At 50.4% G+C, this 25,906-nt stretch overlaps 1 protein-coding gene across 1 annotated transcript; it reads right to left on the bottom strand.

Annotated features, from left to right (window-relative positions):
• Nucleotides 1-9,916: 9,916 nt before the first annotated feature.
• On the bottom strand, nt 9,917-24,741 carry POMGNT2 (protein O-linked mannose N-acetylglucosaminyltransferase 2 (beta 1,4-)). Its single transcript, XM_033132798.1, has 2 exons — nt 24,516-24,741; nt 9,917-12,245 (listed from the first exon to the last, which is right to left on the bottom strand). The coding sequence occupies exon 2, from the start codon at nt 12,138-12,140 to the stop codon at nt 10,398-10,400; it is 1,743 nt and encodes a 580-aa protein (XP_032988689.1). The 5' UTR covers nt 12,141-12,245; nt 24,516-24,741; the 3' UTR covers nt 9,917-10,397.
• Between the last annotated feature and the right edge of the window lie 1,165 nt (nt 24,742-25,906).

Genomic DNA, 25,906 nt, shown 5'->3' with positions numbered 1-25,906 from the left:
GTATTTTATTTGTACTCATGCTACACGCAAATTAAACTATAATAAAAGCAGGATCATCTATGTTTGTCAGCTCACTTTTTTTACTTTAGTGTATTTTCTGTATTCGGTATCAGCCATCTGGGTTAACCCAATTCTCATGGACGACTACATAGAATTCCAAGGCAGGGATATGTCAGATTTTGTTTAGCTATTCCTATTGGGATAAATACTGGTAGCTCCAACTTTTCACTGGTTATAAACAATCTGCCATGAACATCTTTGCATGGTGTGCAATGTGCAATTATTTCTGCTAGCTATATTCACAGAAATGGATTTCTGTGTCAAAGGGTATGTATAGGCATTTAGTATTTTGAGAGAAACCTCCAAATTGCCCCCAAAAATGGTGGTACCAATTTACACCCGGAGAAAGAGGGCGGGTACTGACTTTCCCCACCACCTCACCAACACTTGGCTATTCTCAAACTTTTTATTCAACTGATAGGGAAACCCACTTTTAAAACTGCATTTCCTTAATCACTGCTGAGGTTATCTTTCCAATTATTTACTAGTCACTTTTATTTTATTTTCTATGAGTTGTCTTTTTCTTTTGAGATATTTGTTCTTTCCTTGTTAATTTGTTAGAGATCTTTGAGTCTAATTACTGTAATCAATCTTTTCCGTGTTAGTTATGTTGTAAATATTTTCTTCCAGCCTGTCATTTATCTCTTGACTTGTTTATAGAGTCTTTTGCCAAGTGGAAAATTTTAATTTCCATGTAGTCAAATCTATTTATCTGTCTTTTAAGTCTTCTGAGTTTCATGGCTTCTTATAAAGGCTGTCTCTATTTCAAGATTATTGAAATAATCTCCTACGTTTTATTTTAGTATTTATATAGTATGCCTTTTACATTCTCTCTAAATCCATATAAAATTTATATTTGGGAGTGGTGTGAGGTGGGCATCTAACTTAAGTTTTGTTCTCTCCCCAAATAGATAATCAGTTGTTCCAGCATCATCATTCAATGGTCTACTTTTTCTCTGCTAATCTGAGAGTACACTCTTGCCATATACACAACCTGTTCTGTTGCATTGACATTTTTTTCAGTTTCTGAATCAATATGACACTTTTAATTAAAGTTATCTAATATTTTTCTATTTGGTAGGGCAATTCTCATCTTTTTATTTACTTTAGTTATTTTCTTTGCTATTTTTATGCATTTTCCTTTAATATAATAGCGCCAATCTATGAAGCATGCCACTCTCCTCCCATCGTCCTCATAATCCCGTTAGTGTTTTGATTGGGACTGTAATGAATCTATAGATTAATTAGTAGGAATCTGACTCATTTGCAATATTGAGTGCTCTCATTCAGGGACATGGTTTATCCATTATTCTCTGATGACTTCCAGTAACATTTTAAAGTCTTCTTCAACAAGTAAACTCATTTTAAAGGTATTTTATAATTTTTATTGATGTTCAGAATGAGTTATTTTTCTTGATTAGATTTTTCTAGATATTTAAAGGCATATCTTAGAGTTTTTAAATAGAAAGTCATATTTTCAAATAATGATAATTTTACATTTTTGTTTCACAAGTGTGTGTGTACGTAGGGACAACTTCAGTTATTTTTGTCTCATTACTTTGGGATTTCTGGAGGAAAGTTGAACAGCAACAATAGCAAACATCCTCATCTTATTCCTGAGTTTAGGGGGGACACCTCTAGAGTTTCACCACTGAATATTATCAGGTTTAAAGAAATAGTTTCTAATAAATATCTTTCATTAAGTTAATGAAGTTGTTTTTATTCCTAGCCCAAGAACTCAAACCACAAGGTGATCTGCAATAACCCCGTCTCCCCGAAAATAAGACCTAGCCGGACAATCAGCTCTAATGCACCTTTTGGAGCAAAAATTAATATAAGACCCGGTCTTATTTTACTATAATATAAGACCGTGTCTTTATAATATAATATATCATATCATAACATAAAATAATATAATATAAAAGACCAGGTCTTATTTTATTATAATATAAGACCAGGTCTTATATAATGTAATATAAGGCTGGGTCTTATGTAATATACTATAAGACTGGGTATAATATAATATAATATAAATAATATAATAAATACTGGATCATGTATTAATTTTTGCTCCAAAAGACGCATTAGAGCTAATGGTCCTGCTAGGTCTTATTTTCAGGAAACACGGAATCAGCCCAGAATGGCCCAGTCTTGGTCAGTCATTGCCAGCTTCACTAGTTTTTGTCTCCACTTTCAACTCAGGATGACCAGAGAAAGCCAAATATGCACCGGTAACCAGTCACCTAGGAGGCCCCACTTCTGGTTACCACCTCCAACTGCCCCAGGTCCTCAGCCTCCAATCAGAGCATCCCTGAAGCCTTCCCTTTCCACTAGAAAGCGTTCGCACTCTTCTGCCTGCCTTGGAGTCTCTGTCGAAGGCAAGGGATGGAGCTGACTCTCTTGTTATTATTACAAGCTCTGAATGAATAGCTTCTACTTGGGTGGTCTTTATTTTCACAGTGCTTGACTATGAGGCTTAAAGTTAGAGGGTAATCTAGGTGAAGGCAGCTGGCCAGTGCCCTCCAGGGAGGCAAACTGAACCACAGCCCAGAGCAGCTTTCCTTTACATGGAAGTAGGTTTGGGTGGCTGCCTGGGAGAGAAGGGGAAATCAGCCTAGTGAGTGGGTGGGTTGGCTGGTGTGTGGCGATGGTGGTGGTGGTGGTGTTGGGGTGTGTGTGTGTGTGTGTGTGTGTTGTAGTTTCTCTCTGAAGATACCAAGCCAGAAGCTTCTTGTCAGTGAGTAAGGTCCGAAGCTTCCAGCAGGCACTTTTGTGTCCCGATGTGAACAGGTCTGCTCAGCATTAAAAGGGGGACGGACCATGGGCAGACACTGTATGGCCCCTACCGGCCTGCCCAATTCATATCAACTGTCTGTGGCACCGTGGGACAGGGACCAGCTCTCCCTGTTTGGCCCTCCCAGCGAAGACACCATTTCTGGTGCTCCCTTCAACACTGGCCTCTTCCTGCCTGAGGGGCATGGTGGAGGGTGGATGGCGAAGGGGAGGAGGCTCCAAGCCCAGCTCTGCCCGATCCGTGGAACTCCAGGGTCCAGCCCCAGCCCGCACCTCAGCTTCTCCTCAGCTGAGAATGGCCCCAATTTGAGGGCACAGGCCACTCAACAGGTGTCCCTTGAGTCCCTACCTTCTGCCTCAGAAAGACTTTAAGAATTATATCTATATAAATTTTACAGATATGTATATATATAGACTTTCAGAGAACTGGACTTGAATGCAGGAGCTCTGGGTTCAGGCCTGGGCTTGGCCACGTAGTAGTTAGCACTTGACATATGTTTACTGAGCACCCACCATAATAACTACTAACATTTACTGAGTGATGACTATGTGCCAGGCGTGGTGACAGTGGTTTCCATGGTTCAAGGCATTTAACTTCACCAGAACCCGATGGGTAAGTGTGATTATTATTATCTCCACTTCACAGATGAGGCACAGAAGGGTTAACTAACTTGTTCAAGGTCACCCAGCTGGTAGGTGGAAGGGCCATAGTCAAACCCAGGCAGGAGCTGTGCTAGGTAACTAGTCTTGAGCCAGGACCGCCACTCAAAGGGGCTCCTGCCGCCTGCCCCAGTTGCTCTGACAGCTCCTTTTCCTCTAAACCCTTTGGATTCAGAGCCGATGACGTAGGCAGGGTCCGGTTCCCCAGAACGTTCAGCAGTAAACTGAGACTCTGGCCAAGCATATTCACTTACATTTGGCTCCCGGCCCATTGCTCTTTGCTTGTTAAAGTCTGCCCAGGCTATGAAGTGCGTCTTTCCTGCAAACTTGAAACTTCAGCTGCTTTTTATCCTTTTCAAAAAGGCTGAGAGTTCAGCCTCAGTGTGTGCTGCTTGCCCTGTGCCTCCCCCAGCTGTTACCCCCGGAATGAGAATGATGTGAAGCCAAGTGAAGCCAGCTGCCAGGAATGGTGAATCAGGATGTTCCCATCAAACTTTAAGAGGCTGTGAGGGCAGGAGCTGCCAGGGGTCTGCAGTGTGGGGGGGGGTGGGGGGTGGGCATGCTATCTTAGCTGCAGGCCAATCAGCCTTCGGAAAGAGGCTGGCAAAGAGTTCCAGCGAGGCGGTCACAATAGCTGGCTACCATGCTGCCTGATGGGCCCCACCCTGGCCTGACCCTGTTCCTATGCACCTCACCCCAAAATGGCTATTCCAAGGGAAATGATGACCTTGCCAAGCGGGAGAGGCTGATGATACTAACAGGGTCACAGCTCTCTAGTTGCAATTCCAATAATCCCCAAGCTCTGAAAATCAAAAGCTTTTTCATAGGTTGGGTGCCCGAACTCATGTCCCTCGCTGCGTGAATACTCACAGGTTTCACTGCAGAGACGTTGATGTGTTCAGTTACTGGGTGTAACCTCAGCCCCTGCTCGGAGGATTGCATAGTACCTGGTACATGCACCTTATTACCTTTCTGCATCTGAAAAACTCCGACTTCTGAATCACATCTGGCCTCCAGGATTTGGGTGTGGGATTCTGGAGCCATAATAACTAATTTATGGGGCGGACAGGTGGCTCAGTTGGTTAGTACACGAGCTCTGGGCAACAGGGCTGCCGGTTCGATTCCCACATGGGCCAGCGAGCTGCGCCCTCCACAACTTTAATGAAGACAAAGAGCTCCTGCTCAGCTCCCAGGTGGCTCAATTGATTGGCGCATGGGCTCTCAACCACAAGGTTGCTGGTTTGACTCCTCGACTCCCGCAAGGGATGGTGGGCTGCGACACCCCCCACAACTAAGATTGAACACGGCACCTTGAGCTGAGTTGCTACTGAGCTCCTAGATGGCTCACTTGGTTGGAGTGCGTCCTCTCAACCACAAGGTTGCCAGTTGGATTCCAGCAAAGGATTGCGCCCCTTGCGCCCCCTGCAACTAACAACGGCAATTGGACCTGGAGCTGAGCTGCGCCCTCCACAACTAAGACTGAAAGGACAACATTTGACTTGGAAAAAGTCCCGGAAGTACACACTGTTCCCCAATAAAGTCCTGTTCCCCCTTCCACCAATAAAATCTGAAAAAAACACACACACCCAAAACTAATTTATTACCAGGCAGGTGTGGTGCTAAGGGCTTTACACAGATGATTTCCTGAATGCCTCACGACAACTCCAGCTGTATGATCTCAGCTGGGGAGGGAGTGACTTCCCCGAGGCCGCACAGACGGAGGCAGCAGATTCCGCAGTGAACCTGGGGAGCAGTGCCTGGCATGAAGTGAACACGGACAGTAGCCTCCACTGTGCCAAAAGCTTTACCTATGTTCCTGTGGGGACAGAGCCAGGAGTGCAGTTTCCAGGCTCTCGGCCTCACGTGGAAAGGTGCTGGCTCAGGTAGTAAATGGCCATCAACTGTGATTGGATGGCCATCAGCTGTGGCTAGTTGGCCGTCAGCTGTAGCCAGTGAGCCATTGACTATTAATGTAACTGCCGTGGCTACACTAGTAGCGGATGGTGGCTGAGCTAACCAGCACGGATTGCAGTTATCAGAGCAGTTGGCAGCTAGCAAGTGGAGTTGGTTGGTCGGCAGAGAAGCTGACGGCAGATTGTTGATCCTGTGGCTCCTGCCTGTATCTCCAACTCAGCCGCCAGCGAGAATATAATGGTATAAACCCCAATTTATGGCTCCCTTGGTGTTCCTTTTTGACCTCACCATGTCTTGCGTTCTTATGCGGGAAGCGGGACCAGAGACTCTGCGTGACGCCCTGCATGACAGTTCTTTATCACAAACCTTTGAAACAACTCCAAGAGATGGGCTTTATTGATCCCACTTGACAGAAAAGGAAGCCAAGGCTCAGAGAGGTTGAGTCACTTGCCAGAGGTCACAGAGCAGATAATAGGTGGAGCTGGGATTTGAACGCAGGCCCGAATGACTCCAGAGACTCTGCTCCCACCGTGATAGCTGCCTTCCTTCCTTCCTCCCTTCTTTCCTTCTTTCCTTTCTTCCTTCCCTCCTTCCCTCCCTCCACCCTCCCTTCCCTCACTCATTCAATAAATCTTATTGAGCAACTTTCCCCCAAGAATGTATCATTTAGAAGGAACGAGGCCATGTGCTGTGGCGGCCACATGTTCCAGATGTTTGGAGACAGGCCCAGTTTTATATATTCTGTCTGGTTGTCAGAGCGTGAGTCTTGGCACTGTGTGATAAGCAAGGTCCCCGTAACTGGGGATACGGGAAGCGTGAGGGCAGCGCTGTGGACCAGAGGGCATCAGAGGAAGAGCTCTGCCTGTCAGGAGGGCAGAGGAGAGGCAGGAGGGGAGACCTCTGTGAACATCCTGAGATGTTTCCCCTTGGCCTGGGCTTTCGGAGGAGTGGGCAGTCCCCACCTGAATCCCTGACACTTGCTGGCCAGCTCAAGTAAGATACTTGCTGCAGTCCCCACTCCTGGACCACCTGTAGGCAAGGGCTGTCTCTCAGGTTTTTGCTTTCCCGCGGACACTGGCCTATCGCTCCCACTTTTGGATTTATGACCACTCTGAGGGACAGTGTGGAGTTCTCCCCCCTCGGTCGCTCTCCCCCTCCCCTCTTCATCACCCCTCTGTCCCCACCCTGGACCAGCAATGGTGCTGCCCAAGGCCTCTCCTGGCCCACCTGGGGTTCTGGTTAGCACTGCTCAGGAGACGCTCATTTGGGGGGTGGGGACTGGTGGGGCATTTGGGTGGGTGACAGCTGGGGTAAACTTTGGTATCTCTGGTTTTGTCCAACTTCCAAGAGAAGAGTCACCGAGTCTCCAAGAAAGTTGACCAGAGAGGAAGGTGTCTCTAGGTAGAAACTCAGGCTCCACACAATAGCAGAGGCGGAGTTCAGTTTTTGTAGGAAAATAACATGACAGGTTGTGAGTCCTGGGGATGTAGAAGGTAATGGGCTGGGAAGAGGGCTGGACTGCAGGACTGTCTGCTCGGGTGATGGTGGCAGGGTCAGGCAGGGAGGTAGGTAGCAGATGGAAGCCCAGAGAGCCCCCGAGATGGTGGGTCTTGATAGTAGGGGTGCTGGGGATTGGGGGGCTGGCCTCCAACACAAACCAGGCTTACTTGTAGGTGGGGAGGGTAGCACATGTGAGACATGACTGAGGAACTTTGTGAGCAGCCCAGATCTCAGCTCTGACTCTCCTGCCCTTATTCTTCACCTGAGTCTTTAATGGGTCGACGTGTTAAGACGCAGACTGAAAACAAACAGGATCGAGAAATAATACCCCGAATGTTAAATGCACTTTAATAATTCTTATATAATAACAAAGAAATAGTTCTTGCCTATTAAATTTCCTAAGTTTAGCAAACTGCAAATAGGGGGACGATGGAAATAAACCACATCGTGTAGAGATGTGGGGTACATGGATGGTGTATCTGTCAAACTCATGAAACTTGACACTGAAGAGCTGTGCATTTCACCATAAATTCACGAAACATCGATTAAAAAATATGTTAAAAACAAAAAGAAGCAAACCAGTCACACTCAGTGCTAGCAAAGGTTGGCTCAGGCTGGGTTTACCAAATACTGTGACCTGGGGAAAGGATACTAGCTTCTCTGTGAGTCCATACAATGGAATGTTCTACAGCCAATCAGAATCTTGCTTTCAAAGAATAATGTTGAATGACAAGGTAAAGCATTTATGTTATAATGTTAAGAGAAAAAAATACCAGGACAAAGTTTCACATAAAGCAGGATTTCAAATTTGGAAAAAGCAATTTGGACACAGGCAGGAACCCATCATTTTCTTGAACCAATGAACCATTCAGGGAGTTCTTTTTGTCATGATCTACAGACACGGAACACCCACACTGAGCTTCTAGCCTGTGGGCACCCCCTTGTGGGAGCTAAGTGTCTTCCGGAAGGATACACAGGGCAGCAGAGCTGGGGTTTGGGGAATGTGGCAGGCCTAATTACCAGAGGGCTGGGGGAGACACACACGGGCTTTTCTAGAAGTTACCACTTGAGCCATTTTTGCTGAGGTGTCACATGCATATAGTAAAGTGTGTAAAGTGCACTCATCTTGTGTGTAAGCAGATGATCGCTTGCGTGGACAGCCATTGTATAACTACCACCCAGGTCGGCATTCCCTACCTCCCAAGCTCCTCTGTGTTCATCCAGCTTTACCCCGTTCTTAGTAACCACGATTCTGACGTCTATTGCTACAGATTTGTTTTCTTATCCTTGGATTTATATAAATGGAACCAGGCAGTATATATTCTTTTGAGTCTGGCTTCTATGAGATTCACGTCGCTGCATGTAGCATTTTTTTTTTATCAATTGTTGTGTCCTTTGCATGAATATATCTGATGATGGCCATTTGGGTTGTTTAGTTTTTGGCTATTCAGAGCTGGAAATATTTAGTACATCTTTTTGATGACATCAGCCTTATTTCTCGGGTATATTTCTAGAAGTGGAATTGCTGAAAGTAAGGTAGCTATGTGTTCAGCTTTAGCAGAAACTGCCAAATGGTTTGCCAAATGCAGCATTTTGCCCCACCAGCAGTGTCTGAGACTTCCGACTGAGCTGAATCTTTATATGTGGACTCATGTGGCAGTTTGAGATGGTGGCAGATGGAGGGTAGAATTAGGGAGAAAGACATTCTGGGTAAAAAGGAATGCCATGATGCCCAGGATGACCGTGAAAACATGCCCTTCAGGTCTCCTGCACTGAGGTCACACTTCCCACAGCGGCTCTCAGTCAGTGACCAGGACACTCATCTAATAGACCACTTTGGCTCAAGGTCTCCTGACCGGCCCGGTGCAACTCTCAGAACTGAACTACCGCCCGAAGCTCCCTGCTTCCTTCGCAGGAGTCAGACCTGCATCAGGGTCTCTCGATGAAGAAAAGGTGAAAACTCTTTCTCCTTCTCTAAAGACAGATTTGGTCTGGGGTTAACTTTCTAGCTCTGTTTCCATGGAAGCCAGAGGAAGGTGGAATGTCAGGCGTGGTATTCAGCAAAACTGCTGACAGTAAAAATGACCTCTGAAAGGGTTATGAAGGAACTAAATTATCTGGTAGGGCACCATAATGTAGGCTTCTCTGAGCACAACTTACAACTGTGGGCATGTCCCTTGAGGGACCCTGGGAACCGCCATGTTTCCCTGAAAATAAGACCTAGCTGGACCATCAGTGCTAATGTGTCTTTTGGAGCAAAAATTAATATAAGACCCGGTCTTATATTTATTATACCCAGTATATTAATTATATTATCTGGTATTATATTTATTATATTATATTACATTATATTAAGACCCTGTCTTATATTACAGTAAAATAAGACCGCGTCTTATATTTTTGCTCCAAAAGACACATTAGAGCTGATGGTCCAGCTAGGTCTTACTTTCGGGGAAACACGGTATGATTGTGGGTTGTTTAAAAGATAATGACTTGTATGGGGCTTCTAAGCCAAAGTGCCCCCGACAACTATCGACGTGGGTCTCTTCTCATCACCCTTGTGCAGTCACTTGGGGGAGAGGGCAGGACGATGGCCCATGGACTACTGTGAAGAGTCCTTCTGTGGAAGGGAAGTGCCTGACTGGCCTGCTGAGTGTCCTGTCTACGTCCTTCTAAGTGAATCTGATGCCAGGTACGTTCTATTGTAGTCTGGGAGCCTGAATGTCCAGCGGACCCTAAGAAGCCCTGGTGGTCACTGCTTTTCCTCAGCACAGCCCTCTCCCACCTTCTTCCAGACTTTTATCCCACTGAGATGGCGCTGTGACACACGTCCAGCAGTCAAGGTGAAGTCCAACCCGCCTGCCTTCCTCTCCCGTCCTCGACGCCTTTCCACTGCCTTATCTCCTTGGGTGACAATCAGCATTCAAGGGCGTCTGGTTTTGTCTCGCAGCCTCCCCCTTCCTACCAGCCAATAAAAAGACTTGACCAAGATGTTTATAATCATTTAATGAATGTTTCAAGCACACCTTCACTGGGCTACAGGTGAATTTCATGGTGATGGAAGCTGACGAACCACCCACCAAACCACTAAATGATTACTCGCAGTTTCCAGAAACCTGGGTACCAACCGGAAAGACTCAGTAGGAGACAGCATGATCACTGAACCAAAGAGGTTCCTTGGGATTCTTACCTTCCTTCTGCCTTCTCCTCTTCCTTCCCCTCCCGCTAAGGACCTTCTCCAGGGGTATGAATGCTCAGGATGGGAGAAGGTGGGGGGGAGGGGGTGTCCCATCATCCCAGCGCACAGGGGAGTGCTGCGAACCCCACCCCCCAGATGCAGTAAGAAGACATGGAGGCACAGGCCTGCTCAATAAATAAACAATTCCCAGAAATGGGGGGGAGAAGGGGGGTAGCAGGGACACTGACTGGAGGGGCCACCCTCCGAGGCCTGGCCTCTGCTGGCTCGCTCGCTACGTGTTGCACACAAGCACGTCTGCAAAGGGTCCCAGGAGGCTCTTGTTAAAGATGCAGCGGACCCACACCAGGTAGGTAGTGAAGGGCTTGATATTCTCGGTGAAGGTGTGGTTCTGCAGGGCCAGGATGTAAGGCACGTAGGTGTTCTCCCCCTGCTCCTGGAGCCACACCTCGTACTTCACCTCCCTCACCTTCAGGTACTTGAGGTTCCATGGGATCTGCCAGGAGACGGTGAGGCGGGCCTCGGAGGCGCCCTGCACCGACGCCTGGCACCGCGCCTCCCGCACTTTGCCTGGGTAGAGGCCGACTGTCCACTTCTGCCTCCGCGGACCTGGCCGGCCCCTCACCACGCGCCGTATGGTTTGGATGAGGGACGGGATGTCCACTTTGGTGTCCTGGTAGATGCGAAAGAGCCACTCGGGGTTCCGGCAACAGAGATGCCGTGGAACCTCACGGCTTTGCAGGATACGGGCCTGCTCGGCCCGGTCCAGGTGGGTGATGCCCCCCTGGTCCCAGGGCCGCTCAGGGTGCGTGACCGTGTTCTCGGGCACCATGTTCCGCCAGGCCACGTAGTGGAGGTCCATGCCAGGCAGCGTGGCCAGCGTCTTATAGGGAGTGTAGTGGTCAGGATTGACAGCGTAGGGGAAGAGCTCCACCACAGTGGCCCCCCGGGGCAGGAAAAGGGCAGTGACCAGCTGGGCCCCGTGCATGCTGACCAGCATGGAGGCGTTGCTGGCCAGGCGCACCACGTCGGCAAAGGCGTGGTCCTCCAGGGACACCGTCACCGTCTTCATCTGGAACTCCTGGGCCAGTGCCAGCAGCAGCTCGGCCTCGTTCAGGATGAGTCTGTTCTCCGTGCGGCTGAAGACCAGAATGTACTCCTCGCCTAGCGGGGCGCCTGCGCGGCTCACATTCAGCTTTTCCATCATGAACCGTGCAAACTGCCGGATCTCATTGCCGGAAACGAGGATGTTGGCCTTTGGGCCCTGGGGCTGGACGAAGCCATACTGGTACCAGGTGGTGATCTTGGAGAGGCCCACGAAAGCCTGGGAGAAGCACAGCAGGCGGCCCAGGGTCTTTAGCTGTGCCCGCAGGAGCGGCTGCTTGGGGCTGAGCAGCTTGTAGAGGTCGAAGTGTGCGCCCTCGCCCCAGCCCTCCATGAAGAAGAGCCGGGCCTCGCGGGCCAGGCCGGGAAACTGCCGCAGGGTGTAGAACACAGGCAGCAGGTCATCATGGAACACGTGCATGAGGTTGTCGGGGTTGAAGCGGTTGGCGATGAGGGCCACATCAGGCACGAACACGGGCTTGGGCATGAAGCGCAGGGCGGCGGCCGGCAGCTCCACGAAGTTGAAGTACTGTGTGTTGTGGTCGTCCACGGTGGACAGGTCGAGCAGGGCTGGCTGGAAGCGCCGGGAGCCCAGGTTGGGCAGCATGACAGACGTGTTGCCGTGGAAGAAGATGAACTCCTCGGCCTCGTTGGAGTAGCAGAGCCACTTGAAGCGGCAGATGCGGTCGGTGTGCGTGCGGCCGGTGCACACCATGTGCGTGCCGCCCTCCATCAGGATCTGCAGTGCCTTTGGGTAGTCGATCCTGTGCGCGTGGGTCGCCTCTGGGGTCTGTCTGCTGAGGGCCAGCTCCTCCTCCAGTGTGGCCGCATGCTCGCGCAGGCGCACGTGTTTCCATAGGACTGCTGCCAGCACCGACACCAGCAGGGCATTGAACACCGCTGAGAGGTGCATCCTAACGCCACCAGAGGGCCCTAGTGAGAGGACGGCCCCTGGGAAGTGCCACAGGCCTGGTGGGCTTTACCCATCCCTGCGGGCACTCTGAGCACCGGCAAATGCCTGCAGGAGAGAAGGAAAAGGAACAGTTGTTTGCACAGTCTGTCTGGAGTCATCTGAAGCTCCCGCTGTGTGCCAGGCACTGTGCTCGGCTCTGTATTCCAGTTACAGCGTGGGCTCTGTGCACCATTTTGCACATTGGTAATATGACAGATGAAACCTTGTTCAAAAGTCCTCACTCTCCCCTCCCCTACTGCTTCCCTGGGACAGTATATATCCCTGCACCTTGACTCTGGGCTTGGCCACATAACTTGCTTTGGCCAAAAAGGAAACAAAGAATCAAATAAATCACTATTATCAGTGACAGGATTCTGGATTGTGGATGAGCAATAAATTGATATTCAGAGAAAAGAAAGTAAATAAAGTCCTCCCTGGAGAGACGGGAGGCAGATGCGTGTGCCATGAGCTGATGCATGTTTTGCTCTGATCACAGACAAGAACGCTTCCAATAAAAGCTAAAGCTAAAACAGACACACCCAGGGAACATCAGGAAGAAAGACTCCCAGGGAAATGAGGAAAGACCCACCTTCAACCTGAGGGGGCACCTCAGCCCGGGCTACTCCCACTTCTCTAGCGAAGAAGGATACCTGCCCCTCTGCTAGGTGTCCCTGTGGTGAAAGAAGGCTTGGCGGCAGGTGGGGCTATGGGGCAGGGAGCCAGACAGGAAGGAAGCCCGGTTTCTCCTCCGGACCTGGGGGGCTGAGTGTGCAGCAGCTGATCCACTGAGCTCAGGCCTTGAGGTCAAGTTTATGGGAACCAGAAAACATGGAGGTGGGGGCTTGTGGGGCAAATGGGCAACTAGGCAGAGAACAGTCTTGGAGACGGGGCATGGGAGAGGACTGTTTCTAATTAGATGCTAAGTCCTCCATCCAGCCCCTCAGCCCTGCTGGAATGGTGTTGACAGACAGCAGGACAAATATAGACTGGCCCACAGGGACCTTCTCTGGGCGCTTCAGGCTCTGTTACCCTTCCAAGGGCGAATGTGGAAAGGAAGGTTTGCAGGGGACTGGCTGAACATTTTGCTAGAAATAAGTGTGGTGTTAAAGCACGGGGTTTGGAGGTCGGATTGCCTGGGTTCCTAACTTGACCACTTACAAACCAGGCAGCCTGCACCAATGTCTGATGGGAATGGATGCACAAACACCATCCTCTCCAGGTGGGATAGCTCTGAGGCGTGTTCTACACAGGCTCCCAGAGTTCCCGAAGGATTAAGCAGTTGCCCACAAGGGTAATAGGCCCAATGGACGCTTTTCCCTTCCCTGTCTCACTTCCTCACTCCCCTATTCATGTTTATTGAATAACAGGACCGAGTACAAATAATCTACTTGCACTTGAATCCTTGCCTCAGGATCTGCTTCTAGGGGAACGGTAATTAACACAGATATTAGTGTATTTCAGCACTGTGGAGATGGAAAGCCGCCCTTGCACTTTCACCTGCTGGGAAGTGGCCCAAGTGTGGCAGGAGAAAGCCAACACACACTCGGGCACTCAGGGGTTATTACAGAGCCTTCCTATCTGTGTCCCACACTCCTCCTCTGGGTTCCTCCTTGCCTCCGCCCCCCCCCCCCCCCCCCCCGCCACCAACTGCTCTGCAGCGGCCTTCATAAGCCGGGAGAACTGAAGATCAGGCAAAATCCTCAGAACGGTTTTCAAAAGATAACAGATGGAGGCCAGGACTGCATTAATCAGACCCCTAGCCCGAGAGGAGGTAAGAGGCCTTCCCCCATCACCACATCGAAATGTTCCTGGATAATAAACACATAGTTCTCTAGGAGGGAAATTCAAAATGGTGAATAAATGGGCCAAGCTGCTTAGTGGGCAATAGCCTCAGTGACGCCCCCTTTCTCTAGGCCAAATTTTCACTGCTCCTGGGTCTGCCGCTGCCTGGAGAGGCTGCTAGTCTCAGTGACAACACGGCAGTGGTAGGGAGGCAGGGTGGTGAGCGACAACGCGGTTGCTGTCTTTGGCCCTGGAGACGGAGAAGGACCTTCAGCCAAGCTACTGCAGGACTGCAGCTTGTCTGACTGACCGGGCGTGCTGTCTGTTCAGTCCTGATGTTTGACCAGCTGTTAAGTGCCATTCTGTGCACCAACAGCCTCCCCAGGACAAAGGTGACCGCGGGATAAGGACTCTTTCAGACTGACGGTCTCAGGGCCTCACTTTGTCACCTGGACCTGCGGAAATGCGTGCAGAGGCCAGAATGCCAGCATGACAAGGAACCTTGCTCTGTTCTGATGGGGGCTCCGTCCCACCCCTAAGCAGTCTGTCTACCTTTGTACGTACTCGAAGGGCTTTGTATACTTTCCCAAGACCTCAAAAGCTCAAAAGCAAAGCTGGAATTTGCCTCTCTCTCACCTGCTGTCCTTATTCCTATCTCTCCCAGCGAACCCCCTTCCGAGCAGTGAGGCCCAGGAGGGGAAGAGTCTGTCCTCCGGTTACTATGACCAGAACTCCCATGTCTCAAGTTACCTGTCAAGTCACTTGGCCCCAGACAAAGCCTGGTCTGGTGCAGAAGACACTCTCTCAGGAGAGGTAAGGAGCAGGGGAGGGGGCCCATGCTAAACAGGACAAGACTTCAAGGCTTGCAAGACACGGAAGGGACCCTTGCCTGGAGCTCCCATCTCCCAGCAGAGGCAAGCTCTGAATAGACCCCCCAAAGGAAACCCCTCCTGAAAACATTGGCTGAGGCCTGGATCCACGGCACATGGTGGAAAGCTGTGCCCTCGAGTTGTTCCTGACAAAGGTTCTTAGGTTCCCTCCTTCATTCTCTTGACTATAGGCTTTGGTTAGACACCAACGTGGCAGAATCACCAAGAATGGATGGCAGCCATGACGCCGAAACAGTGCTCCTCCCCCGGAGGGCAGCACTGGCGTGGGTGCCATGGCAAGCCATCCTTAACTTCGCGCTGACTCTACCTAAATGAAGGTAAGGTGGGTGAGCGATTATGTGCAGAGGCAGTTAATACCTAACGCAAAGCAAGCAGGGGCTCCGTGCTTCGGAGCACTGATGGAGGAAGCAGCTTAGCTGCTGGGGGCGGGGTGAGCCCATCACTGTGACGCTCTCCTGCTGTCCCCGGAGTGGCAGGGAAGTGCTCTGTAGAGGCTGCAAGCTTCCTGTTCAGTGGGACCAGCCCAACTCGATCGGATGGCCCTTGGGTCATCCTGAGAGACGGTCATCTGGCCTTGCTTAAACATCCCTGCCTCTCACCGGTCTCGCCCAAAGTGCTCCCTAGAGAAGAGCACCGTCTGGTGGATAAGAGAAGAATCTGCTTAGGGTGCTGGAAAAGCCTGGTGGATTTCCCACGCCACGTAAGTGTATTCAGTCTGGGCTCAGTGCAGGCATGAGGACACCCAAAAGGCTGCAGGGGACATTTAAACCCCTCTCCCTAATGGTGATGGTCAAGAATTCTCCCCAAGTCACAGCTCACACTCACCTTCCTTCAGATTCTGGGTGTGAACTGGCTTTATCATCTTGGCAGGTTCCTTTCCCTCCTCAAGCCACAATTGCCTCATCTGTATTATGGGCATACTAACCTTAGGGTGTTGTGAGAATTAAATGAGCTAATGCATGGGAAATCTCAAAACAGGCCTCACAACTCATTAGCTGTCATAATTATATTTCCCTTGAGGCACCTAAATTAACAACATAAGAAAAACAGGTCGTGGTCACATAGCTTCAAGCCGATTCCCAAAGGGACTGAAAGCCCTCACTTTGGATGGCATACTCAGTCTCGCAGGTTCTCCCAGTCTTTCTAATGACTTGCTTCCCCTTTCCTGTGAAGATGGCCCATAAATTTAGGAAAAGCTTCTCCCTGGCCTGAGCAGCCAGTTTTCAGTATAAAATTAACAATCAGAACCACCACCACCTCCAACATTTTATGTCGGCTGTGTACTAGAAACTTGGTGCCTTTTCTCCTTTAATCCTTAAACCAACAGCAAGAGGCTAGTGGAGCACCATTGCCACTCTCCCCATCTTACAGATCGGCACACAGAGGCTAGGAGAAGCTGAGTAAATGTGACCCCCGTCCCTCAGCGTGCATGGAATAGTCAGGATTTGAACATACAGCATCTAAGCACTGTCTTCTGTGAACAGCCCTGGCACCCTTTGGACCTCATCTCGTCATTCCAAGGCCAAGCAGTCCAGGGGACCCAAATGTCACCAGTTCATAATTCTCTGCCTCTTCTACGTCGGGCACTAGATTTAGGATCCAACTGGTGTGGCACACAGAGCTTAGTGGCTCAGCCAGGACAAAACATGATAGAGCAGGAATGTTTTTCAAAAGAAAGGGAAAAAAATAAATGAGGAATTAAAAACATGCCTAAGAAAGTCCTTTGGAAACTGAGGCTGACAGAAGGTGGCGGACAGTTCACATCTCCCCGCAACGTTTCGCTTAGCTCCCAGAGGAGCTGACTATGATCAGATTGCCACGGGTTTCTGAATCCCCCTTTCTAGGACCCCTTCTGTTCTGAGAAGCCCTGGAGGAAGGCGTCCCTGATGCTGCCACACCTGAGAACACAGTAAGATCTGGGCAGGTGGGGTGGGGACCACCGGCCATGGGGGCTCCCCCTGAGGTTGGGCCTCTGGCACTGGTGCAGGCGCCACTTCTGGGAGACGCGGGCCAGCTCCAGACACAGGCATAGAAAAGTCATTCACAAGGGCCTTGGGATCTGATAAGGAGGAAAAGCTCCAGGAATTCTAGGCCTAGAGCAGGAGGTACCAACTCACTTGCTTTACTGGGGCCAAGAGCCAAAGGGGAGAGTGAAGCTAGGGGTGAGTTGTGTGACCCGGAGACCGAACACCCAGGTTAAAGCTCAAGCTAATGAGGACGTGGCAGGACCGCGGCCTGGTGGGACCCACTTGTATCAGTCTGCCCGGGATGCCATAACAAAGCATCACAGACTGGGTGGCTTACACACCAGGAATGTATCTTCTCACAGTTCTGGAGGCTAAACATCCGAGGTCAAGGTGTCGGCAGGTAGGGTGTCTCCGAGGCCTATGTCCTTGGCTTGCAAACGGCACCTTCTTGCTGTGTGCTCACTGTATTCTACGAGTGTGCACGGAGAGAGCGAGGTTTCCGGTCTCCCTCTTCTCATAAGGACACCAGTGCTATCTGACTGGGGCCCCACCCCAATGAACTCATTTAACCTTAATTACTCCTTAAAGGCCCAATGTCCAAATATGATTACATTGGGGGTGAGGGTTGGAACATAAAATTTTGTGGGAACACAATTCAGTCCACAACGCAACTCTGCTGGCCTTTCCAGAGAAGCCAGAAATCCACTTACAATGTGAAATGTGCTAATGTGTAACTTCTGGCAACCATTCGGATTGAGTGACGATGACGTGCAGGCCCAAGGGCTGGGGCTGCCGGCCTCGCTGCTGCTGGGTGCAACGGGCACATGTGAGCAAGCTCGGGTGTGAAGGGAAGCCCCCCTGCTGCCGGCCTCACCAGCTGCTCCCGAGTTTCCAGCTGCACGACTGCCAGAACGGGCTGCTACTCACCGGTCGCTCCTCCAGGAGCAGCGCTGTGGAAGTCGGGGGACCCACTGGACTGCCAGCCCCCGCCGGCCCCAGGCTGCACAAGACCTGGGAGGGCCCAGGCCAAGTCAGTGCCTAGACAAGGGTTTATGTTAAGTATTGTTAACGATTTTACTTCTAAGGGCTCTTTACATAACCCTGCTCACAGAAAATGACAGCAGTCTTCTTTTGTCACTGAAAAGTACCTTTTATCCGAAATGCTGCCTGAATTACTAGGGCTGAATTATGGAAGCTTTCAGTCCTGCATTCATGTGTCTCACACACTGTGAGTTGGTAAAGAGCAAACAAGTTCCAATAACACACATTCTAGAATGATCTCTCCCCCGCTCCCAACTCCTCCTTTTGTGACCGGAAGCAGTACATGGAACCGTAACACATTGCTTATTTGTGCTCCAAGGTCAGGCATCAATCCGATGCTACTGACAAACTCAGACAAACATTTACAGGGCATCAGGTTTCCTGACAAAAGTATGGACCCTTTGACAAAATGTTGGCAGCCTCTGAGTGCTCCTTGTAAAACCCAGCGTTTAAAAGAGCAGGCATATTTAACACTTCGAGGTCACATTCTTAGACTAAAACCGTAGCATGGACAATACCTTCCTGCTTCAGTATAAAGGGCAAAGCGGAAGACATAATCCTGTATTAACAGCTGGCGACTCACTCCACTTCCTTATCAATAAACAGGTATGGAACTCCTTCATGGGGCGGGGGGGCACCCTAATAGAACGGCAGTCCGTGTGACTGGCGCGATGGGTGACGTCAGGCTTTGCTGAGGAGCCGAGGCTCCAAGGCGCTCAGTGCAGATGGGACATTGGAGCAGGGGGTGAGCCCAGGCTCCCCTGGCTTGCCTGCCAACGCAGGAGCCTCCCAACGCAGAAACCTTTAGTCGCATGGCCTGCTCTGACATCATCTGGCTTTTGCTTGGCACCCATAGGTCACTTGGAAGTTAGATCTCCCTGTGTGGTCCTCTCCAGCAGAACAGAGCAGCACGACAGCGCACCCATGTGGTCACACACAGGGACGCCAGCTGGGAACAGAATCGTGAGCCTCTGCTGAGACAGAGGCTCACACAGGCGACACGGCACAGGCCGCAGCAGTTTTTCCAGGTGAAACTGCAAATTCAAACAAACACAACTGTTACAGGGAACGCTCAGACCCCAGGGTGTACATGGATCCAAGGGGCTCTCGGGTCCGGTTTCAGAAAACAAGTCATCGACAGGGTCAGAAGACAACTCACTAGAGAAAAGCATAAAACAGTCACAAAGAAGCAAGACAAAGTGTGCACAGCACCCAGTGCGTGACAGGAAATCGCATTGGCTGGGGCCAGCGGGGAAGTGACCCTGGAGGGTGAGTGAGTTCTGAGCAAGGTTTGGGAGGTCTTTTGGTGATCGTGGGGGGTAAGATAAACATCCGTGTTATGTGCCCACACGTCCTCGTGGGCAGTGAATGCTACACCTCCCTGTCCACTGCAGGCTTCCCCATGCCAGTTATTTACCCACCAAGCAAGTCCTGAGGCCACCAAACCCTGAGCTCTGCACCATCCGAGGGCAGTGCCAGGAGAAGGCAAGGGACGAAGCTGCAGTGGGACCTAGGCTTTACCAGTGGAGCCACACGGGCTCAGGAGCAAAGCCCTCTGCAGGTGAAGCCATGTGGCGGGTGGCCAGTCGCTAGCGGCCCTGCCAGGCCTCAGGGAGCTGGGACCCAACATCAGCAAGTGGGGGAGGTGACGGGCCTTGGCTTGGGATTCCCTTCTCGTCCTGGTGTCATCCTCCACTCCTCCCTTTCCTAACAACACTGGTAGTCACCAGCTGCCAGGGTCTCCACTTCATAAGGACAATCTTCATTTTACAGACGGTGAAACCAACACGCAGAGAGGTGAGACCTGCCCGAGGCTGCACAGGAAGCAATGAGGAGGCTCTGGCTATAGCCTCTGTGATCTTGTTTTTTGCTTCTTTTTATCTAGAAATAATTCCAGACTTACAAAAAAGTTGCCTGGGTAGTACAAAGAATTCTCCTGCAGATTCACCAACTGTTGATGTGACACTTTTGTTTTATCCTTCTCCCTTTCCTGAGCCATTTAAAACTAAGCTGTAGACATCTTGCCCTTCCTTCATTATGTATGTCCCAAGAATGAGAACAGTCCCTTACGTAACACAAATTTGGGATATTCATCTTGATATGAGACTATTATTAATCTGTGGTCCAGAAGCCAATCCAGGATGAAGCAAGCAGCCAGTTATCATGTCTCTCTAGTCTCCTTTAACCGGGGCAGGGTCTCAGTCTTTCCTTGACTTTCATGACCTTGACAATTTTAAGAGTCAGGGTCAGTTATTTCCCAGGATGCTCCTGGTTTGGGTCTGTCTGAGGTTACCTTGTGATTAGACACAGGCCCTGCCCCTTTGTCAGGAATCAGAGCTACAGGGCTCAACCATTCCTGCGACACGACTCCATGGGGCAGTCAGGATCCGGAAGGTTCAGAAACGCAACCCTGTGCAGGATGCCCGAAGGGGTAGGGCCACCTCCCTGGAGAAGAGAAGCCCAAACACCTGACGGGCTGTGCAGCAAGACGGAGGCTGGAGGCTGCGCCAGAGGGGTGGCTGTAAGCCTTTCTAACTGACTTGACACATGTGCGTGATGGTGACACAGGCACGACAGTGACCCTGCAACTCAGGCCCCCAGGCATAAGTACGGCCTTTGGCTACTGGCTGCCATTCTGTCCCTGCCCCTAGCAGAGCTGTGTGGGCTGGTCCAGGCCCTGGAGTGAGGCCTGCAGAAAGAAGTCACAGGGCGGGGAAGTCTATAGTGCGGTGGGTGGGAAGAGGACTTCTCTAAGGGTTAGAGCTGCTTAGACGTGGAGGAGGGCTCAGCCACTCTGTGAGCCCCTGCCTGGAAGTGGTCCAGCAAAACAAGACCATCCTGCGAGGGCTACTCCACAGGGAGGGAGGGAGGGGGGCTGGTCACGGGTCCTCCCACGCAGGACTCACGGTGTGACCCAGGCTCAGCATCACCTGGGAGGTTAGAAACACACAATCTGGGGCCTCCTCTGGGCAGAGGGTGGAGGGGCTTCCTTTGCTGAGAGCCTACTATGTGCCAGGAACTGTCCTCAGCCCTTTTCCTGCCCTTTTCCACTCAAGCCTCACAAAAGCCCTCCAATGCGGGTACTAGTATTATCTCCATTTTCTTTCAATATGAAAAAAAAACAACCCAGGAATTACGTGACTGGCTCTCAGTCTTACACTGGGGACAGAACCGGGTCTGACTCCAGAGGTCTGGCTCTCAAGCACTGTGCTCGTCGGCCATCAGACTCGGAGGTGCAACTGGTGACAGAGAAGCAGGTTAGACCTCAGAGCAATGAGCTTTTATCACTCAAGGGCAGAGCGGGTGTGGATGGCTCTAGAAACGCAGACCCACAGGCCCTCAGCTGTAACTTAGCAACCCCAGGCTTCCTCTGTGTAATCACTGCCCACCTTGCCGGGCACAGAGAAGCCCGCGGTGGCAGGAGGCTCAGGGAGCTATGGCCATTCTCACCCCCAGGGGAAGTCTGTGTACACACTGCTGTGATGGTTGTCCCACCGACGGCTGCTGTGCTGAGAGGGTTACGCCACCAATTCAGAATTACAAAACCCCGCTTTTTCGAGCTAAAAGAACCCTTAGAAATGATTTGCTTCAACTCTTTTTTTTTTAATATATAAAAGAGGTCTTGGAGGCGGTGTGAGCTCTCACAGACAGTCAGGATTAAAACAGCGGCATGCTGGCTCAGTCCATGGCTCCTTCTCACATCTGCGGCTCATGGGTGGCCCTCCTCCCAAAAGCAGAGATCAGGCCCAAAGAAGAACGCAGCTCAGAGATTCGGCCCAGCCCCTACACAAGACCAGTTCTTGTCATAACCAAGCTGTCCAGGTCCCACCAGGATGGCACCCTCCCCCAGCCCGTGAGCCCTTGCTGCGGCTGCCTCTTCCTAACACCGCCCCCCCCAGGCTCACCCGCGAGACACCCTCCTCCAGCCTCCTGGGCCCTCAGACAGGGACAGGAAACAATGCAGGCAGGCTGCAGAGTTCTCCCTCTTCTCCAAATGGTATGAGAAGACTCCCACTAGAACCCTGGAGGCTGCCCCAGGTCACAGCCGTGCTTGAAAAGCTGCAAAGACCACGGGCAGGAGAATTCAGTGGCGCTAGTTCTGGAGCGGAGATGCTAGGATGTGAGCTCCTGTCCTGTCACTTAGCAGCAGCATGACCCTAGACAAATTCTTATTGTCCTTTGTGACATACCGAAAGCTGTACATAATTAATGGATACAATCTGATGAGTTTGGAGATAAGGATACACTCGTGAAACCATTATCACCGTAAGTCTATATGCCCTAAGCCTATCCATCACCTTCAAAAGTTTCCTCCTGCCCTCTTATTATTACTACTATTTTTGGTGATAAAACACGTAACATCAGATCTATCCTTTTAGCAATATTTTAAGTCTATAATAACAGATAAGTATTGTCAGTTATAGGCACCGTGCTATATAGCAGAGCTCTAGGATTTGGTCATTCTTGTATACCTGAGACTTTGTACCCTGTGACTAATACCTTCCCGTGTCCCTGTCCCCAGCCCCTGGTAACCACCATTCCATTTTCTGCTTCTATGAGTCTGACTATTTTAGATTCGTCATATAAGCTGTATCATGTACTAGTTGTCTTTCTGTGTCTGCCTGGGCCAACTCTTAACTCCTGCAAGCCTCCATTTCCCAGTCTGAAAAATAGACACAATTATGCCACTTCACAGGGTGGTTTTGTGAATTCAGAGACAATTCAGGCAAAGCACAGTGCCTGACACTTATTTTCATAGTATTATTATTCATCATGATAATGTTATAACACATCCCATTCACTGGCTCTTACTCTATGCCAGGCACAATGTGAAGCCCTTTACATTTATATCTCATTTATTCCCTCCTACAAACCTAAAAGAGGTGTTAGCGATCCCAGCTGGCATTTGAGGGAGTATGCTCAGAGTTGTTAAGCGAATTGTGCAGTGTCGCACAGCTATTAAGTGGTTGGGCTGGGATTCGAACCCACGTGTGACTCCAACATCTACGATGACATTAGTGAAACCCCGTTCACATTCATTATTTCATCCCCCTTACAAGGCCTATCAGGTGATGAGTCGGTCCAGGGGAACAGTATCGCCTAACAACCAAACTGAGAGTGATGAGGATCCCTGGGAAATGGGGCGTTTGGTAATTTAATTTCCGGTTAGCTCCATATATTCACTAGGAGCCTTTGTTTATTGCTAAATATTTTCCAAAGCAAGGCTTAGAGCAAGAACTTGCTAACCAGAAGGCCAGTTCAAAACAAGCTGCAGCGGCTTTGACACCCCCCACATCGAGGCCACCAGGATGCTCGCGTGGCCAGGGTGTGCAGAAACCCCATCGTCTAGTTTGCTGAGGATCCCCACTCTCCACTTTTCCTCACCCTCTGGGGGCCCAAGGCTCAGAATCTGATGTTTTGGCCATTACCCAGGGACCAGTGTTCTTCCCTGGCTCTGCCACCAACAGGGACTCAGATTCCTCATCTGTGAAAGGAAGTGGGGAAGGATGTGGAAGGATGTGGAATGTGAAAGGATGAGTGGAAGATCTCCAAGGTCCATGAGAGCCAGAGAGGGCAGCCAGCTCCAGCACAAAGACGGACTGGGGTTCCAATCTCACCTGTAACATTTTCTCTTAGGCAGCTACAAGTGCTAACATTTGCTGAACATTTACTGGGCACCGGACACTGGACTGAGAGGACTGTGTGGCATTGTTTCATTTAATCCTCACCGCAACCCTGTGAGGAAAGCACTTTCGTTCCCCTTTTGCAGAGGAAGGCACAAGCTCAGAGAGGGTAAGTGACTTGCTTAAGGGCACACAGCTAGTAAATGAGAGTCAGGGTTTGAATGTTCGGCACATGTAACAGTAAACTATTCGGTGAATGAACCCTGTGTGATCTGTGCTCTTAGTCACTAAGTCCTATCAAGCTCATCCTATAACCTTTCCCATGCCAACGCGCTTCCCTCAAGAGTAGGCTTTGCGAGTTGGTTGGCATAAAATAAGCAGACCCTGGGCGCTCACCACCAGGTGCAGGACCCTGGCCCGAGGGACCCCAGACCTTGGCAGTGGATTCCCATCAGTGACCGGGAGACGGGGTCCTGCACACATGCACGGGGTGGGGAGTCCATTGGGTCCCTCCTTCAGAGGCTGCCTGGACAATGTCAAGCAGTCCGTGACAGGCTGTTATCACCCGACACAGTAGGTGCACTATTGAGCCCCAAATAGCCCAGGGGATCAGCTGCAGGTGCGTCCAGGTACTGCCACCAAAAAGAGCTGGGGAGGCCCGTGCCCCTCCGCGCACCTCGCCTGGCTCCCCGCCACCCGCGCCTCCTGCGCACCGTCGTCTCCCAAGCAGAGTGTGGGGACCCGCTGCCAGTGCCTGCCCCTCGCTAAGGGTTTCAACCAGCACTCCCGGGGGCGCAGCCCGGGCCCGCGCGGCCCCTGGACCCGCCGGGTCCACCTCCTCTAACCCCTGCCCACCTCCCGCGCCCCATTCAGGTCGCATCACAGGTCACGCCTCCGTTCTGCAAACTCCCCTTCACCCCAGGGCCCGGCTCCCGCGTCGTCCATTCCCGGGGGAGGTCCGGGGGCCTATCCCTCAACTCCAAACCCAGCCGGGTCACGGAGCCCTCCCAGTCCCCAGCGCGCGTGTCTCACCCGCAGCCCGGGCTCCGCGGGGCTAAAGCCACCTCCGCAGACGAGTCCAGGAGTGCCCTCTGCGGCGACAGCTTTGGCCTTTCGGCGCCTGCTGGGAGCCGGGGAGGCCCAGGCAGGGAGAGCAGGCAGCGCCGAGCCGTCCCGTCTGCCGCCACCGGGCTCGCGGGTGGCCGCCGTGCGCCTGCCCGGCTGGCGAGCCCGGAGCGGCAGTCGGTGAATGTGCGCAGGCTCGCGGGTACACCGCCCAACCCTGGCTCGCGAAGTTCTGGGAATTGTAGTTTGAATCCTACGCCTTGGCTCGCGAAGTTCTGGGAATTGTAGTTTGAATTCTACGCCTTGGCTCGCGAAGTTCTGGGAATTGTAGTTTGAACCCGAGAACGAACCACTTCAACCCGCGGAATCCTGGGAATTGTAGTTTGCACCGGGAGAGGCTGTTTTACTTGGTGTTAACTTTATCCAATTATGCGAGTCCTGATAATAAATTTAAATGTAAGTTAAACCAACAACCATATGCTTTGATTTGTAAAATCAGCATAAGTAATACGCTCACATGCTTTACAAAATTTAATGGTGTGGCGTACGTAAATACAAAGTCACCATTCCCCTTCTGTACCACTCCCACCCCACACCCTATCTCACCCGGACTGTCCAGCTCTTCAAGGACAAACCATCTCAACTCTCACGGCTGCTGCATCTGGCATTTACTGCCAACGCTCACAATATACATATACCCTATTTCTTGATTTATGAATGTTAGACCTCCTGACTTTTGGCTAGGATAGATGAGAATTTTACTCATTTTAATGTGCAGGGATCATGACTACCTCCATCCACCACCACTGAGTTATGAGATAACATTTCTGTTTATTGAAATACGAAAAACATGTCTTTCCTTTATAATTATTTTAAATGATAATGCCCAGAGGTACTGAGGCAGTAAGTTGGTAAATTTATACAGGGCAATTGACAATACAGTCAAAAGCCTCTGAAAACAAGCAACCCTTGTTCTAATAATTGTGTTATATAAATTCTAATTATTGTGGATGCGTGAAAAGGCTGACCAGTATTGTTTATAATTATAATAAATTAAAAGGCTGGACTGTTTTTATTAATTTCAGATAAAACAGAATATATCAAGGAAAATTAGCAGGGATAAAACAGGTTAGTATGGACTGATATAAAGGATCAATTGAGCAAGAAGACATAATAATTCCAAATGTGAAGGTGCCAAACAATAGAGCCTCAAAATAAATGAATCAAATACTGATAGAACTGAAAGTAATAGTAGACAAATCTGCAGCTATAGCTGGAGACTTCAATATCCTTCTCTCAACAGTTGATATGTAGGACAACTAGACAGAAAGTCAGCAAGAACATAGAAAAGCTCAGCA

The sequence above is a fragment of the Rhinolophus ferrumequinum genome, chromosome 17, assembly GCF_004115265.2.
Source record: "Rhinolophus ferrumequinum isolate MPI-CBG mRhiFer1 chromosome 17, mRhiFer1_v1.p, whole genome shotgun sequence".
Classification (NCBI taxonomy): domain Eukaryota; kingdom Metazoa; phylum Chordata; class Mammalia; order Chiroptera; family Rhinolophidae; genus Rhinolophus; species Rhinolophus ferrumequinum.
Note: the sequence above shows the minus strand (reverse complement) of the source record. Positions and strands in the feature narration are given on the sequence as shown.